The 18,119-nt window shown below is 33.3% G+C and overlaps 1 protein-coding gene across 1 annotated transcript; it reads right to left on the reverse strand.

The window, feature by feature from the left end:
• Positions 1–10,595: 10,595 nt before the first annotated feature.
• On the reverse strand, positions 10,596–12,445 carry LOC105774170 (uncharacterized). The gene is made up of 4 exons (XM_012596546.2): positions 11,703–12,445; positions 11,012–11,110; positions 10,860–10,927; positions 10,596–10,779 (listed from the first exon to the last, which is right to left on the reverse strand). Exons 1-4 carry the CDS (start codon positions 12,336–12,338, stop codon positions 10,662–10,664), a joined length of 921 nt encoding a protein of 306 aa, XP_012452000.1. The 5' UTR covers positions 12,339–12,445; the 3' UTR covers positions 10,596–10,661.
• Between the last annotated feature and the right edge of the window lie 5,674 nt (positions 12,446–18,119).

An 18,119-nucleotide genomic window follows, 5' to 3' on the forward strand; every position in this document is an offset into this window, starting at 1 on the left:
AGGAGAAATGGACTCTAAATGAACTCATTTCGCATTATATGCAAGAGGAAGAAAGGTTAAAGCGTGATAATTCTGAAAGTGCTCATTTAGCCAATACCCCTAAAGACAAGGGCAAGAAAATAAAATATCAGAATGAAATTGCTCAGGGTCCAGCTCAAAAGAAACAACAACAAGCTACAGAGAGTTATTTCTTTTGTAACAAGTCTGGACACATGAAGAAAGAATGTACCAAATATCATGTCTGGCGTGCAAAGAAAGGTATAGTTCTTACTTTGGTCTATTCTGAGGTTAATTTAGCTTCAGTACCTAGAAACACTTGGCGGATAGATTCTGGTGCTACTACTCACATATGTGTTTCTATGCAGAGTTGCCTGAGTTACTGAAAGCTAAGTGATGGTGAAAGACACATCTTCGTGGGCGATGGAAAATCAGTAGAAGTGGAAGCAATTGGGCATTTTAGGTTGTTATTAGGAACTGGTTTTTATTTGGATCTAAAAGACACTTTTATTGTACCTTCATTTAAATAGAATTTAGTTTATGTTTCTTCATTGTACAAATTTGGATATTATTGTTCATTCAGAAACTATCAATTTAGTTTGTCTTTAAGTTCCAATGTTGTTGGAACTGGTTATTTAAATACTTATGACAACATTTATTTGCTAGAAACAGTTGCATCCTATAATGAAACCTTACATGTGGAATCATGTGGTATTAAAAATAAATTAAATAAGAAAAACTTATCATCATTATGAAAGAAGCGCTTAGGTCATATCTCAAAAGTTAGACTTAAATGCCTTGTGTCTAATGGTATTTTAGAGTCCCTTTACTTCACATACTTTGATATCTGTGTCGATTGCATTAAGGGAAAACAGACCAAAACTAATAGATTAGGTGTCAGCAGACCTTTAGATGCCTTAGAATTACTTCATACAGATATTTGTGGGTCATTCCCTACAGCATCTTGGAATGGTCAACAATATTTCATAACATCCGTAGGCAATTACTCATGTTATTGGTACCTATATCTCATTCAAGAGAAATCTTAATCTTTAGACGTGTTCAAAGCTTATAAAGCTAAAGTTGAGACTCAACTCAACAAAAGGACTAAGAACGTCAAATATGATCATAGTGGTGAGTACTACGGTAGATATAATGGCTCAAGTGAATAATTTCCAAGACCATTTGTGAAATTCTTAGAGGAATACGATATTGCCCTATAGTACACCATACTAGAATCACCCAATACGAATGGTGTAGCTGAAAGAAGAAACATAACTCTTAAGGATATGTTAAGAAGCATGATTGTTCATTCTACCTTAATTGAGTCCCTCTAGGGAGAAGCATTAAAGACAACAACTTACATTCTGAATAAAGTACCCGCTAAAGCAGTTGCAAAAACACTTTATGAGCTTTGGATAGGTCAAAAGCCTAGTCTAAAGCACTTTCACATTTGGGGATGTCCAGCCGAGGCAAGGCCTTATAGGCCACATGAAAAGAAATTGGACTCTAAAACAGTGAGCAACTATTTTATTGGTTATTCTGAGTGTTCTAGGGGCTATAAGTTTTATGATCCCATAATTAAGAACATTTTTGAGACAAGAACTGCAACATTTTTTGAAGATGTTGAGTTTGGAGGGAGAAATAAGGTTAAAAACATTGCTTTTAAGGAGGAATCCCGATCGCATCCTTCTTTCTCGAAGATAGGGGCAATCCCGACACAAAATCCATAGTCACTCTATCCCATTTCCACTCAGGAATCATAATCAGCTGCAATAAACCAGACCGTACCTGATGCTTAGCTTTAACTTGCTGACAGATCAAACATTTAGAAACGAACTCTGAGATGTCCGTTTCATACCAAACCACCAGTAAAGCTATTTCAGATCGTTATACATTTTCATGATTCCCGGATGAATAGACAAACTACTACTATGAGCTTCATTTAAAATCATCTGAATCAACTCTGAATTTCTCGATACATACATTCGGCCTCTGAATCTTAAGCAATCATTAACATCAATTCGAAACTCTGAATCAAAATTCAAATCACATTGAGCCCATTTTACTAACAATTCATTATCAACTTTCTGAGCTTCGCAAATCTGCTGTATAAATAACGGTCTTACTTTCAACTCAGCTATAATCGAGCCGTCATCAGATAGAGCCAACTGAGTATTCATTATACGTAGAGTAAATAAAGATTTCCAACTTAAAGCATCAGTAACAACATTGGTTTTTCTCGAATGGTAATCAATCACTAGCTCGTAACCTTTTAACAATTCCAACAATTTTTGCTATTGTAGATTTAGATCTTTCCAAGTCATCAAATATTTTAAGCTCTTGATCAGAATAAACATGACATTTCTCACAGAACAAATAATGGCGCCAACTCTAAATCATGTGTCAGATAATTCTTTTTATGCGGTTCCAACTGTCTCGAGGCATAAGCTATGACTTTGCCTTCTTGCATCAAAACACAACCCAGACCAGTCAACGATGCATCACTATAGATTACGAATTCTTTACCCGATTCTGGCGGTACTAACGCTGGAGCTTCAGTCAAAAAAGCTTTCAGCTAATCAAAACTTTTCTGGCACTTGTCCGACCACTTAAACTTAACATCCTTCTGAGGTAGTCTTGTCAACGGAATTGCAATCATTGAGAAACCTTTTAGGAATCGTCTGTAATAACCAACAAGTCCCAGGAAGTTTCAAACTTCAAATACATTTTTCGGAGGCTTCCAATCCAATATTGTCGAAATCTTACTCCGATCGACTCGAATATCCGATGCTGACACAATATGCCCCAGAAAACTAACTTCTCGTAACCAGAACTCACATTTACTAAACTTTGCAAATAGTTGTTTATCTTGCAAAGTCTGTAGCACAATTCTCAGATGTTTAGCATGCACAGATTCATCACGGGAATAGATCAAGATATCATCTATAAACACAACAACAAATCTATCCAAATACGATTTAAAGTTCTGATTCATTAAGTCCATAAAAATAGTAGGTGCATTCGTTAGTCCGAAAGGCATAACTAGAAACTCATAATACCCGTACCTCGTTCGAAAAGAAAATTTTGGCACATCTAAGTCTTTAACTCGCAGCTAATAATAATTCGATCTCAAATCTATCTTAGAAAACATTGTAGCTCCTTTCAGCTGATCAAACAAATCGTCTATTCATGGCAGAGGATATTTATTCTTGATTGTCACTTTATTGAGCTGTCCATAACACATTCTCATAGTTCCGTCTTTCTTTTTCACAAATAATACCGGGGCACTCTAGGGAGAGAAACTCGGTCGTGCAAATCCTCTATCGGTTAACTCTTGCAACTGAGATTTCAATTCTTTTAACTCGATTGGAGCCATTCTATATGGCGCTATTGATATCGGAGTAGTTCCCGACACTAGCTCAATACCAAATTCAACTTCTTTAATTAGTGGCAAATCTGGTAACTCTTCAAGAAACACATCCGGGTATTCACACACAATTGGTACTGATTTAATCTTCTTTTCGGTCACTTTAGAGTCGAGTACATAGGCAAAGTAAGCTTCACAACCCTTTCTCACATATTTTCGAGGTAACATCGAAAAAATCATTACCGGTAAACCATTCAAATCATCTAATTTAATTCGGATAATCTCATTATTCTAACATTTCAAATCAATCGTCTTCTGTTTGCAGCTTACAATAGCATCATGCAATGTTAACCAATCTATACCCTAAATTATACCGAATTCATCCAATGGCAACAACATCAAGTCGACCGAAAAATAGAAATCTCGAATCATCAACGGACAGTTCTTGCACACTTTATCTACCAAAACACACTTGCCTAAGGGGTTTGATACTCTAATCACAAATTCAGTAAACTCTACAGGCAAAGTCTTACTAGATACTAAATTTTTGCATATATAAAAAATGAGTTGATACTGGATCTATCAATGCAATCATAGTAGTATCATAAAGAGTGAAAGTATTCGTAATAACATCTGGAGACAAAGCTTCTTCGCGAGCGCAGATAGCATAAGCTCTAGCAGGTGCGCGAGCTTCAGATCTAACAGCAGAATCTCTCATAACACCTCGGTTACCACTCATATTTCTAGTGTTTCGAGGTGGTCTCCCTCTAGTAGCAGTATTACTGGATCTCACTTTCATTGGTTGATCTCTTTCAGCTGTAGGTTTCTCTAGACAATCCCGGAGATAGTGATCCAACGATCCACATCTAAAACACGCTCCACTCATCACTCTACATTCAACGTAATGACACCTGCTACAATACTTACACTCAGGTCCAAAATTTCTAACACTGCCCATACTTGCAATCGGCGTCATCTGAGGTTTAGAGTTGTATTGTCTGACCTCTCTATCTCGAATCAAAATCCCTGCAGAAGCAGTAGAACGAGGATGATACTCTCTAAATTTCTTTGATGCAGACTGATGAGACTTTCCCACAAATCTTTTTCTAACAACTCTGGCTTCAGAATCAGTTTTTCTTTTCTCTTCAGCTTTACAGGCTCGTTCAACCAGGACAACAAACTATTTCAACTCAAGAATCCCGACTAGCAATCGGATATCTTCATTCAATCCATCCTCGAATCTTTTACACATTATAGCCTCAGTAGAAACACATTCACAAGCATATTTGCTGAGTCGTACAAATTCTCGCTCATATTCAGTTACTGTCTTTCAGCCTTGTTTCAATTCAAGAAATTCCTTTCGTTTCTGATCGATGAACCGTTGGTTGATATATTTCTTTCTGAACTCAGATTGGAACAATTCTCAAGTAACTCTTTCTCGCGGAACAATAGATATTAGTGTATTCCACCACTGGTACGCTGTATCCCTAAACAAAGATATAGCACACTTCAAACATTCGTCAGGTGAGCAAGAAAGTTCATCAAAAACCCTAATCGTGTTTTCAAGCCAGAACTCAGCTCTCTCAGCATCGTCACTAACTGTAGCTCAAAATTTTTTAGCCCCATATTTTCTTATCTTCTCAATGGGAGGTTTATTCAATCGCAACGGGTCTGTACCTTGAGACATTATAGGGATCGAGTGAGGAATAGACGGGGGTGGAGGTTGTTGAGCAGCCGAGTTTGCTCAAACAAATTCAGTGAACCATTCATTTAATGCTTAGAAGAAAGCTTGTTTAGCTTCTCCTCCCTGACTTCCCGTAATAGGACTAGAGTCAAAAGGCGCAGTCTCTTGAGTGAGAGATGGCGCATTACTCTCAACGTCGTCAGCTACGGCTCGATTTGGATCCATTTACTATATAAAACATAATTCAGAAGTTTTCAGGAGATATCACACTATCGCAGTTTATATATGGCATGTATAGTTAGACTCGTATATTCTACGGTAGTCCTAGAATCGACTAAACCATAACTCTGATATCAATCAAATGTAACACCCCTAACCCGTAACCTTTGTCGGAATAGGTTAAGAGGCATTACTGAACTTTCAACTTAGTTCAGATCGATAATTCATCAAACATTTAACAATTATCAAACTAATAGGATTCAACCTCATACATAACCTAATATCAAATAACATTCAAGCATCTTCCAATTCACCAACTCATCACATACCAATATTATCATATGCATCAAATCCTTCATAAGCAAACTTGCCAAAACATATCATCTTATACACATTTGACCATTATAACAACTAAGCCAAATCTTATGGCTTAAGAACATCAAAACATATAACCATACAATAAGCTAAAGTAACTAAAAACATATTCCCATAAAATAGCCTATACATGCCATATTTACACAACTTCCATGAGTTCAAAAGTATCGAGAAATCAACTAGATAGAGTGATGCTTATCTCCGACGTCGTCCGAATCGAGCTAGCTAACGAACCTCTATAAAACACTAAGAAATAAACTGAGTAAGCATTAAAGCTTAGTAAGTTGATATATAAATAATAAGCAATCTGTTAACATGCTTTTACCAATCCTTACAACATGTTCTCAAAATAATACAATCAAAATTTGCACATAGTTCCACTATTTAGTCATGTTCACTTCAAGCTATCTACTCGAGTCATAGTCACTAAAGTATTTATATCTTGCGCTATGGAACTCCAAATTAAGATCCATTTGATTTTCCCGAAACTAGACTCACATATATTCTTACCATAAAATTTTCAGAATTTTTGGTTTATCCAATAAGTACAGTTAATTCTTCAAAGTCGTCCCTATTCTGCTGTCTGACAATCCCGACCCTTCTTCTCTAAAAATTAATTATCTCTTAGTACGAGATTCGTATGGTATTCCCATTTGTTTCTCTTGAAAATAGAATTATTAATAATTTTAATCATATAAATTATAACCCATAATTCTTTTTATACAATTTTTAATAATTTTCCAAAGTCAGAACAGGGGATTCCAAAATCATTCTGAACTTATCTCACAAAAATCCAAATATCTCATAATACGATATTCTTTTGCTTACACCGTTTCTTCCATGTCAAACTAAACTCAATAAGCTTTAATTTCATGTCTCATTAAACCTCTAATGCAATTCCCACAATTTTTATTGATTTTTCAAAGTTATACAACTGCTGCTGTCTAAAACTATTTTATTGCAAATTTTACTCTTTCATTATTTCTTTCATACATTTCATAAAATTTCGTTTCCAGTTCCATACGTCCTCATAACACATATCATATTTCATCTATACAATTCACATAGATTATATTCCATTTCATTCTCAATCATATAATCGGTAACAGTATAATGCCCGTTGAACCTAATGAAACATCGAAGGATACTCGGGTGATACACACTATGTGCATTAATCGGTAATCCGTCAATTCATTATCATTTTCGCTCTTTCGAACCATGATCGGTAAGCTTATTCCGAGCTGAAGAACGGTAAGCTCCATCAAGCTAAAACGGTAAGCTCATAAGAGCTGATATATTGATAAGCTCATACGAGCTGTGGTGAGTCCGTAATAAATGCAGGAGCTCGACCAAAATGGTAACCCCAGTGACATGTCACTCGTATCCTACGATTTTCCATAGTTCAAACGGGGCTCGGTATTACTCAATACATTTCAAATTAAGCAATTCAATATAATTTATTTCAACCATTCAATTCAATTCAATTTATATATATATACATATTCATTTCATACAATAGCAATTAAATGAAAATTTGATTCTAATTATACGAACTTACCTCAAGTTGCTCGGATTAAAATTATCGACTATTTGTCCGCTTTTCCTTTTTCCCGATCTAATCCCAATCTCGACTTATCTTGATCTATATATTATCAAAATCAGCTTATTTAGTCAAATGTTTATTCAATTTAGTCCAAAACACACATTAGGGCTATTTTACACATTTGCCCCTAAACTTTCACATTTTTTCAATCTAGTCCCTAATTCAAGACAATACAAAATAAACATAATTTCATTAAACCCATGCTTGGCCGAATCTTGCCTAAGTCCCTAGCAGCCCATTAATTCCATTTATTTCACATTTCAACCACTCAATTTGCAAATTTCACAAATAAATCCCTAATATGGATTTTCATCAAAAATCACTTTATAAAATATGATAATCTATCAACAGATATTTATTTTTCATCATCAAACAACAAAAAGCTTAAATATTCATCAATGGCATTTCACAAAATCATCATCAAATTCGAAAATTAAGGCATGGGCTAGTTAGAATACAAAGCAACGATCTCAAAAACATAGAAATCATTAAAAACGGGACAAAAATGACTTACATGCAAGCTAGAATGCCATGGCCGAACCTAGCATGCTTCCATGGTGTTTTTCTTCTTTGATTTTCGATGTTGAAGATGGAAGAAAGATGATATATTTCTTTTCTTTATCTTATTTTAATTACTCATTTACTAATTTACTTAATTAACCTTGATATATAACCTTTAAAATCACCTAATAAATGTCCATATTTGTCCACTCATATGTCAATGGTTTAATTACAACATAAACCCTCTAACCATTTAATTTCATAGCTTTAAATCCCTTTAGCTTATAGAACTCCAATTTTTCACCTTTTATAATTTAGTCTTTTTTATCGAATTAAACATGCAAACAATAAAATTTCTTAACAAAATTTTCATATGACTCTACTAACATGCTGTAAACATTAAAATAATAATAAAATTAATATTTTAACTTCGTATTTGTGGTCCCAAAACCACTATTCTGATTTCACCCAAAAACGGGCTGTTACAAAAAGTCTATGAAGGCAATAAAATTTGGGAACTTATCCCATTACCTAAAGGTGCAAAAATATTTGGTTGTAAATGGATATTTAAAACCAAGAGGGATGCAAATGGTAATGTGGAGAGGTATAATGTGCATATTGTAGCTAAAGGATGTACTCAAAAAGAAGGCATTAATTTTATAGAGAATTTCTTTCCAGTTTTATCAAAAGACTCTTTCAAGATAATCATGATACTTGTTGCTCATTTTGATCTTGAGTTACATCAGATGGATGTTAAGACTGCATTTCTCAATGGCGATTTTGAAGAAACAATTTATAAAGTGTGACCATAAAATTTTGAGTCAAAAGACCCCAAAAATATGGTTTGCAAATTGACAAAATCCATCTATGGACTCAAACAAGCTTCCCATCAATGGTACCACAAGTTTCATTAAGTAATTGTTTCTTTCGGTTTTGAGATGAATATTGTTGATAACTGTGTGTATCACAAATTCAGTGGGAGTAAGTACATATTTCTGGTTCTATATGTCGATGACATTTTGCTTACCGCTAATGATATAGACTAATTGGACGAAACCAAGAGGTTTTTATCTAAATATTTTACGATGAAAGATCTTTGGGACGCCTATTTTATTTTAAGAATTCAGACACATCGAGACTGATCTCGGGGTATTCTTGGATTGTCACAAAATGGCTATATCAATAAAGTACTCAAAAAGTTTGACATGCAAAGTTGTAAACCATGTGACGCCCCTGTCACTAAAGGAGACAAATTTAGTCTTACTCAATACCCTAAAAGTAACCTTAAAATTCAGGAAACGTAAAAGATTCGCTATGCATCACCTATTGGGAATTGAATGTATGCTCAAGTATGTATGCGTCCGGACATTGCGTACATTGTTGAGATGTTAGACATATATTTAGGGAACCCTGGTATGAACCATTGGATAGCAACCAAGAGGGTTATGAGGTATATTTAGAGAAAAAAAAAGGTCACATGCTCACTTATAAGAGATCAGATCATTTGGAGGTCCTAAGGTATTCTGATTCTGATTTCGCTAGGTGCCAAGATAGCAGAAAATCTACATCAGGCTATATTTACAAATTAGCTAGAGCAACTATATCCTGGAAAAGTGTCAAATAGACACTTGTAGCTTCTTCCACTATGGTAGCAGAGTTTGTAGCATGCTATAAGGCATCAAACCATGAAATATGGTTGCGAAACTTTGTCACTCGGCTGCGTATTTTGGAGAATGTAGAAAGACTACTCAAATTATTTTGTGACAATAAGTCAGCGGTGTTGTATTCTAACAACAACAGGAGTTCATCTAAGTCAAACCATATTGACATAAAGTTCCTAGTTGTGAAAGAAAAAGTGCAAAATGGACAAATATCCATAGAGCACATTAGGACAAACTCCATGATAGCAGATTCGCTCACAAAAGGTTTACCACCCAAGGCCTTTCATGAGCACACTACTCATATATGTGTTACATTATTTGAGGATATCATGATTTAATGGGAGTTTGTATTTTAACTACTTTATGTTTGTTTTCAGACATTTATGTATTTGGTTATTTTCTGACCAGAAATGAAGTATTCAGTTTATTCACTCTGTTTTGTTATTTTGATGCTGATCTCGCTTAAGTTTAAAGAGGATTAGTTGGAAATAGACATGTTTAGATCATATTGCATGTAATTTCCATGCTACACATCCATACTTGATCTATGTCATTTGGTTGTGTTAATATATGTGATCAGGGATGGATTTAGTTACGATATATGTAACAAAAGTCGCATTGGTTCTATGTTATCATAAGTAATGAAAGAGATTGTTTGGAATACCTTTTGGATATGATAGTAAAATTTTGAGCTCATAAGGTTATATAATGACATGTAATTATAAGGTAATTAGTATATATATGTGTTCCAAGCGGGATATTGTTGGAAAATATGAACATCTCATATACAATAAGGGTAATTACATGTTATTATTTACTATCATGATAGGTTAGCCCAAATTAAAGGTGATCTAATTTGGTTAAAGTTTATTGGGCTTTAATTATTAAATAAAGTAATGAACTTAAATTTTTAAAATATTTTTGGATTTGAAAAATACATGGTTTTATGTTCTTCTAATGTATATTATATTGAATTTAAATTAATTTTTTAATCATTTAATAATAAATGAAATTCAAATTTATGTTCCAAAAGGAAGAATTTTGAGACATATATTTTCCAAGAGTTGAAGGTGTAATATTTACCATTAGGCTGATAGTTAGCTTGTTGGCATATATGCAAGAAATGGTTAGTTGGAAAAAAATCTAGCCTTGTGAGTTTATAAAGCGTAACTGAAATGAGTAGAATTTTGATGGGGATGGAAACTTTTCTTGAATTATAATCCCATAACATTACATATTTATATAGGGAATTTATGAGGACCCACATAGGAAGTTTTTGACAATGTTGTTGAACCGTGTTGAGTTCTCAATCTGGGGCACATGAGATGTGTTTTGTATTATTTCCAGCCTTGTCTTCTTCCCAGTAAGCCTGAAAATTCCCACCCAAATGTTATTAATAATAAAACTAAATGTTTACTCAAAACCAAGTAAAGGGTGCAGTGTGCATACTCCTTGAGTTCATAAGCCATTTTCAAAGGGAATATCTGGTCTTTATCTCCCCAAACTATCAGCACATCCTAAGTCACGAGGAAAAAGAATGCAGCAGACAATCAACCAAAGTTAAACAGTCAACTTGTTATTATATGGATGTTTATATATACCTGTTGAAGTGGAGGTAGCTTGCATGAATCATCACCAGCCAGTAGGGTAATTCCCTTTAAAAGTTGCAGTTTCTCGTTTCTGTTTTCTGAGTATAATTGCTGCATTTTGCACGAAATTAACTACTCTTGGAGCATAATAATAGAGTTGATCTACCAACATGACAGCATTTGCTTTCTTACTTGGACACAAACATACATCATCTCATAAGAAAGAAAAATAAATTGCTTGTAACTACTAGCTCTCTAAAAAGTAATTTTACAAAATTCACCGTTGGATGGGGAGGCAAGGCTACAGGGACTATCATGGATTATTTCATATTTTAATCCTAACTCTGAAAATTTTAAAAAAAATGGTAAAATCAAAATATGGGCAATAAATATTTTACATTTGATATGAATTTGTTGTAATAAAATATTTTGATGTTAGTGGCATTCTTTATATGCATATACCAAACAAAGATAGGGTTATAGTTAGGATTTAGGAATGCATCTCTATCATTCGGCTCCACTTTCATAAAAGTGGATGCATTTCTCGATCCAAATCTAGTAAAGATTGTTCTGACCCCACGTATCCCTTTTCTTTTTCGTTAATCAAATAGATCGATTCCTTCTCGAATTCAATTTTTGTAAATAAAGAACCTAATGTGGATAAAGAAATGGTTACTAAAATGGAAAAGGGAAATATACTCACGTTAATCACGTCCTTCCAGAAAAAATCAGGAACCATGGTGAAACGCCTTGATATGGCCAAACGAGTCAATGTCCTTAACTGAGTGGCCGTCTCGGGAAGCATAATCTCTTCAACGTTCTCCACATTAGCTCTTTGCAACAACTCCATGTTATCTGCTTTCCGCATGTTTACTCCAGAGCTCGCAATCACCACTTTCTCCACCTTCTCCGGCCACAGTTTGGCCATGTGGTACGCCACAAACCCTCCATAGCTGGTCCCCATAACGTGGTACTTCTTCACTTGAAGCTTCTCCATCAGCTTCCCCATCGAAACTGCTTGGAATACCTCCGACCTTTCCTTGGACTTTGTGGTGGAATCACCGAAGAAAACCAGGTCGGGAACGTAGACGTGGAAGTGAGGGGAGAAGAATTGGGCCTGTCGACGCCATTGCCACATAGCGCTGGGACCGAACCCATGGAGCAAAAGCAAGGAGGGTTTTTGTTGCTGTGGAGTTTGGTGGTCGGGATTTGGAGCCCATAAGTGGATGGTGGTGTGGTCATCGATGTCGATGAATTGTGAAGTGAGGCCGGAGGTGGCAAAGCAACGGCGGAGGTAGATGCCGTATAAGGAGACAAAGCTGAGAAAGGAGGGTGCCATGGCGGTTGACTGTTGGAGAAGAAAAAGGGTTCTTTAGGCTTTCAATTTTCAAGGTATGCCATGAAAGGGAAAAAGGAGGCAGGAAGGTGAGTTTGGTTTTGACTCTTGATGAAAGGCCTATTTATACTTATGAAACCTCCCCAACATAATTTTTACGGTTTATTATTAAATTGAAAAAAATATGAAAATTTTGGGACAATTTACCAAAAAAAGCCGTTTTTTTTCAAAATTTACCGAAATGGGCCGATTTTTTGATTATTTACCGGAACGGGCCATTTTCAGCGAAATCGCGTCCACATCAGCGCGATGTCAGGGTACGTGTCAGAACATCGCGTCCACGTCAGCGCGATTTGCTTACGTGGATACAAATCGCGCCTACAAGGACGCGATTTGCTGACGTGGATGAACAATTTATGTTTTTAAGCTTGGAAAACTTTGAAAGGCCATAACTTTTCGCTCAGTTGTCCGATTGAGACAATTTTTTTTTTATTTCGAAATAACTTTTCGAGATCTACACGCTGACTAACAGCTGAAGGTGGTTTGCCACAGTTTTCGTCGAAAAAGATCCTTTTTTGCCCCCTAAATTTTGATTTTTTCGGTTTAAAATTGAATTTTGAAACATTCAAATCATTATTTTCCTTATTTATTTGAAGTAAACACCGGATCTTTTTTTACAGAATTATCTTATATCATCCTGTTATAGGTATAAGTCAGCTCATTCCACTTTTGAGAAGTTCTCTAAAATTTTCCATTTTATTCAATTTAGTCCCTAAAACCTAAATAGTCATATTTTCAAATCTAAGCTTTGTTTTTCAATTCAAATTCAATTTCATCCTTCCATAACATTCAAATATTCTTAAATACAAAAATTTCATGCTAATTTTGAAATAATTACACTTTAGTCCCTATACTCGTAACTAACAAATTATACTTTACAAATTAGTCCCTATTCATCTCTAAGTAGTTTGTCAGTGCATAGATCTCGAAAAGTTATTCGAAATAAAAAAAATCGTCTCAATCGAACAACCGAACCAAAAGTTATGGCCTTTCAAAGTTTTTCAAGCTAAAAAACATAAACTGTTCATGCCACGTCAGCAAATCGCGTCCTCTAGGGCGCGATTTCCGTCCACGTCAGCAAGTCGCACTGATGTGGACGCAATTTCCTGGCGCGTACCCTGACATCGCGCTGACGTGGACGCGATTTCGCGGAAAATGGACCATTCCGGTAAATAATTAAATAGTTGGCCCATTTTGGCAAATTTTGAAAAAAAGGGCTTTTATTGGTAAAATACCCAAAATTTTGTAAATTTAGATTAATAAATTTATTTAAATATGATTAAAAATATTAAAAAATTTTGCAAACCTTCTGTATTTTTATTTAATTTAATGATGTTGTATCATATTATTATTAACCGACAATGCATCAAATATTATCTCATAAAAATAATATATTTTTACTTGTAATTATATTTATAAGTTTAAAATAAAAGAGAGAAAATAAAACAAAAACAAGCTTTGTTACTCCAAAAACATACAAAATTATTATCATTTATATTATAAGTTTATATGTGATTCATTAGGAGTGTGTTTGGTTGGGTGGAGAAAATGAGAGAGTGGAAAAGTAGAAAGAAAAATATAAATTGAGTGTGTTTGGTTGGAAAGAAAATAGGAGAAATGATTGTTTTTCATCCTAATGCATTAAAATCAATCATTTCAAATTAGAAAGATGAGAGGAGAGAAAATGAAAGAAATGTGCATGTTAGTTTAAAATGATGCATTTTTCAAATATTTTATTTTCTTTCCTTACATTTTCAACTCTATCAAGTAATGGATGAAAAAGAAAATTATTTTTCCTACCAAGTACACCTATAGGAAGAGAAATTATGTTTTCTATCCTTTCAATTTTCTTTTCACTTTACCGAGCAATGCTTAAAAGAATAATAAAACTAACAGAATTTTACCCATCTTCCAAATTATCAAGTTATTTATACAGCCATATTTAAATAATAAATTTACATTTGAGTATATAATTCGATATACTATCGTTATATCGGATAATGAGACATCATTAAATATAAAATTACTTCAATTTATTTTTAAAATTGTTAACATATGACATAATAAAAAATAATATTTTTATTTAACTCTTTAACCCTTTTAATAATTTTATATTTTTAACTCCTCTACTATTTTATGTTTTATCTAATGATAATGCGTTCTATTGTTATTCACCAATGGTATAAGGTTTTTTCTACCTTAATCAATAGTCGAGAGTTTGATCCTCGCCTTAAATATGGAATAGCTTTACAACTCATACCCAATATCTATCCTCTTAATAGGTCTACAAAATGTGTGATGGATAATTTAAGAAAAAAAACTTTATTTTTTTTATTTTGAAAAAGTATGATATAGTGTGATAGTAAAATGTAAAAGTCAAGGAAGGCATAGATATATTTAGTGATAATTTGTAAACAAACTTGGGTGGGGAAAATGTTGGTGAGACACGAAATGGTGTTGGTTGTGTAAATTAAAGAGCAGGGACAGAGGAATAAAAGGGTTGGTTGGGTTGGGTTGGGTTGGGTCGGTTTTCCCATGATGTGGGGGAGTGATGGTAATCTGCTCACCAAACTCTCTTGTGTTGTCCCAATGAAAATTAACGAGCATGTCCTACTCTTTTGTCTATTTCCCCTACTGCTGCCAATCATTTTTAAACACTTGTGTATTCATTAACCAATAAACAACCACATATATGTTGGGTTTGTGGGAATTTTCGCCATAACGAAACCAGGCCAGCATCCATACTTTTCAACACCAGGGTCGACTGTGGCATAGGACACTGTGTGTGTGTGCGGGTTGTCATAATAATTATCACTAATTGCAGGTCTGGCACCGTTTTCATTTTGAGTTAAACCAATATTCACCTTTTCAATTTAACAACTAAATTATACAAATAATCACCATTCTTGATTTTTTTTATAGTTGTTTTAATTTATTTAATATTCGAGTTTGACATTTTTTAATGTAATATTTGTGTGTTTTTTATATAATGTGGTATTGTATTTGATAAAAGTTATACATTTTGAAATCTAAAAATATATTGTTAACTTTTAGTATTTAAAACTAATTTTAGAGTCGATTTGATGAAAATTTATAATTAGCTAATAATATTAAAATTAACATTCACAAATCAGTCTTAAAACAATAATTAAATCACATCCATCATAATTGTATTTGACAAATTAAACGCAAAATTAAACAAATTCACAATTAATACTAAATTCATTCTATTAATAAAATCATTAAGAGTTCAAACCTAATAATATTAGCAATTAGCTTTTATCAAATCAACCATAAAACTCAAATTAAACACTAAAAAGTTAACACTATAACTTTTGGGTACCAAAACATATAATTTTTGTCAAATACAAGTACCAAACTGAACCAAAAAATAACATGGGTACCACATTAGAAAAAAGTATCAAACTCAGATACTAAATGATATATTAAGCCATAGTTAAAATGTATCTGGTTGCCAAACAGAATGCTGACGTGATCTAGTATAATAACAAATTTAACCTCCAATATTATCCCATTTTATTAATTTAATCTTAATTTTTAAAATTTTAAAACATTTAACCCTCACTATTTACATACTCTATCAATTTTACCATGATTTTAAAATTTTAAAAATTATAAGTAAAACATTTTAAAAAGTAAACAATTATAAATATATTTGCATATACTCATACACAAACCGATCATATTTGCATGGAAAATCTAAACACCAATAATGTTACCTCTGTCGAAACCACCTTTTTGAAAATAAAAATTTAATTGTCGACTTAAAAATAACAAAACTGGAGTCGCCACTGATCCTTTATTAAGGTGTGATCGGCTCACCTTAAAAATTATTTTGGTCTACGAATTTTGAGAAAACGAGTTCGGGAGTCGGTTACGTATGAGGAAGGGTTAGCACCCTCGTAATGCCCAAAATCGGTACCAAATTGATTATTTAATGTCTTAGTGTCGATGGCTAAAAAGAATTTAAAACAATTCAAATAATAAAATCTGAAAAGGATAACCAATTGTTCAAGTCATGTAAAGAAATCGAGTCCCAATACGTTAGGGTACAATTTCTCAAAATTCCCGAACTTTGAATATCACTTTTGTTTTATGCGAAAATCTTCATTTTGAGAAGTAATATGACATGCCCAATACATTAGGACACAACAAGTTAAGTTCCCAAAAATGATTTTTTGTACTCATGCATTTTGAATAAAGAATATTCTCGGTTATTTAAGATTAATAAAGAAAATCGGAACCCAATACGTTAGGGCTCAATTTCCTCGAAAATCCCAAACTTTGAATATTGCTTTTATTCAAAAAAAACTTTGAATCAAGAGAAAAATGATTTTGATATATTGACAAAACCAAAATATATTTCCCAAAGGGTATGTTGAAAGTCAATGTACGATATGAAACAAATATTTTAATTTAAACTGTATATATGTATTTACAAAAATATATATATACAAGCACATACAAGTAAAATTAAAAATATGTGTATGCATATATTTAACATACATATACAAGTATACATATAAAAAGTAATGGAATATATCAAACAAAAACTAATAAATAAAAAACGTGTATATATGTATATGAAAATCGTGAAAATAAAATAAAAGTATAAGAGTATGCGCATGGGTATATATTTACAAAATAAAAGAAATGTATAAGTATATATAAATATATAAAATATAAAGTATATAAAAGTTAAAAAAATAAAAATAAAAAGAACATATATAAAAACGTATGTATATAGGCATATATATATATATATATATATGAATGTAAAAATTATGGAAATAAAATAATATATATAAAACAGAAGCACACGTATATAAAAGCCTAATATATATATGCATAGATATGATATATAAAATATACGAATGTATATGTATAGAAAATATGATAATAATAATGATAGTAAATAATGTAATAATAATAGTAATAGAAATAATAAATAAAAACAAAATTAAAAACGAATTGTAAAAAAAAAGAAAAACAATAAATGTAATTAAAACGAAATGAAGGACTAAATTGCGATGCGCAGCAATAAGGACCAATTTGAACCAAAAATAAAATATGTGGCCCAAATTTTAAAAAACAAAATAAGTTATATTGAAACGCATTGCAAAAGGGAGGGACCAATTGCACAAATGTCCCAATTTAACGAAACGAGCGGATCCCTCGGGTCGGATTGGGTCAACGCGCGAATCCTTTTCCCCCAAAACGACGCCGTTTTGAAAATGCTACTTAAACCAAATTTTTTCCTTTAAAATTCTGATAGCCCATTTTTAAAAAAAAACTAAATGCCTTATTCGCTCTGCTAGGGTTTCTTCAACCCTTTTCTTTGAGCCGCCGTCGTTCAAGAACCCCTCCGGTGGCTTCAATCGCCGTCCTAGCCTCCGATCGAGACTGAGGAAGGAGCAGAACGCGACAAGGCACAAAAATAAAATAATATAAAAAAACAAAAAAATAACTTCTAATAATCACCTTAAAAACTGAAATTTACTCGGTTCTCTCTTGATTTTTCTGTGCGTTTTTACACTGAATCCCCCCTTTTACACTAAAAATATTGGCCTTTTATAGCCGAAAATGGAAAAGAAAAATACATCCAAATAAATCTATTCAGTTGTTTGTTGGCCCGATTTTCGCTCTTTTCTTTCGCTTGTTGCAGGTACGTGCTTGAGGAGCGGCATTTGTGGAGGTGTGGCG

This window comes from Gossypium raimondii, chromosome 6 (genome assembly GCF_025698545.1).
Source record: "Gossypium raimondii isolate GPD5lz chromosome 6, ASM2569854v1, whole genome shotgun sequence".
In the NCBI taxonomy this organism is placed as follows: domain Eukaryota; kingdom Viridiplantae; phylum Streptophyta; class Magnoliopsida; order Malvales; family Malvaceae; genus Gossypium; species Gossypium raimondii.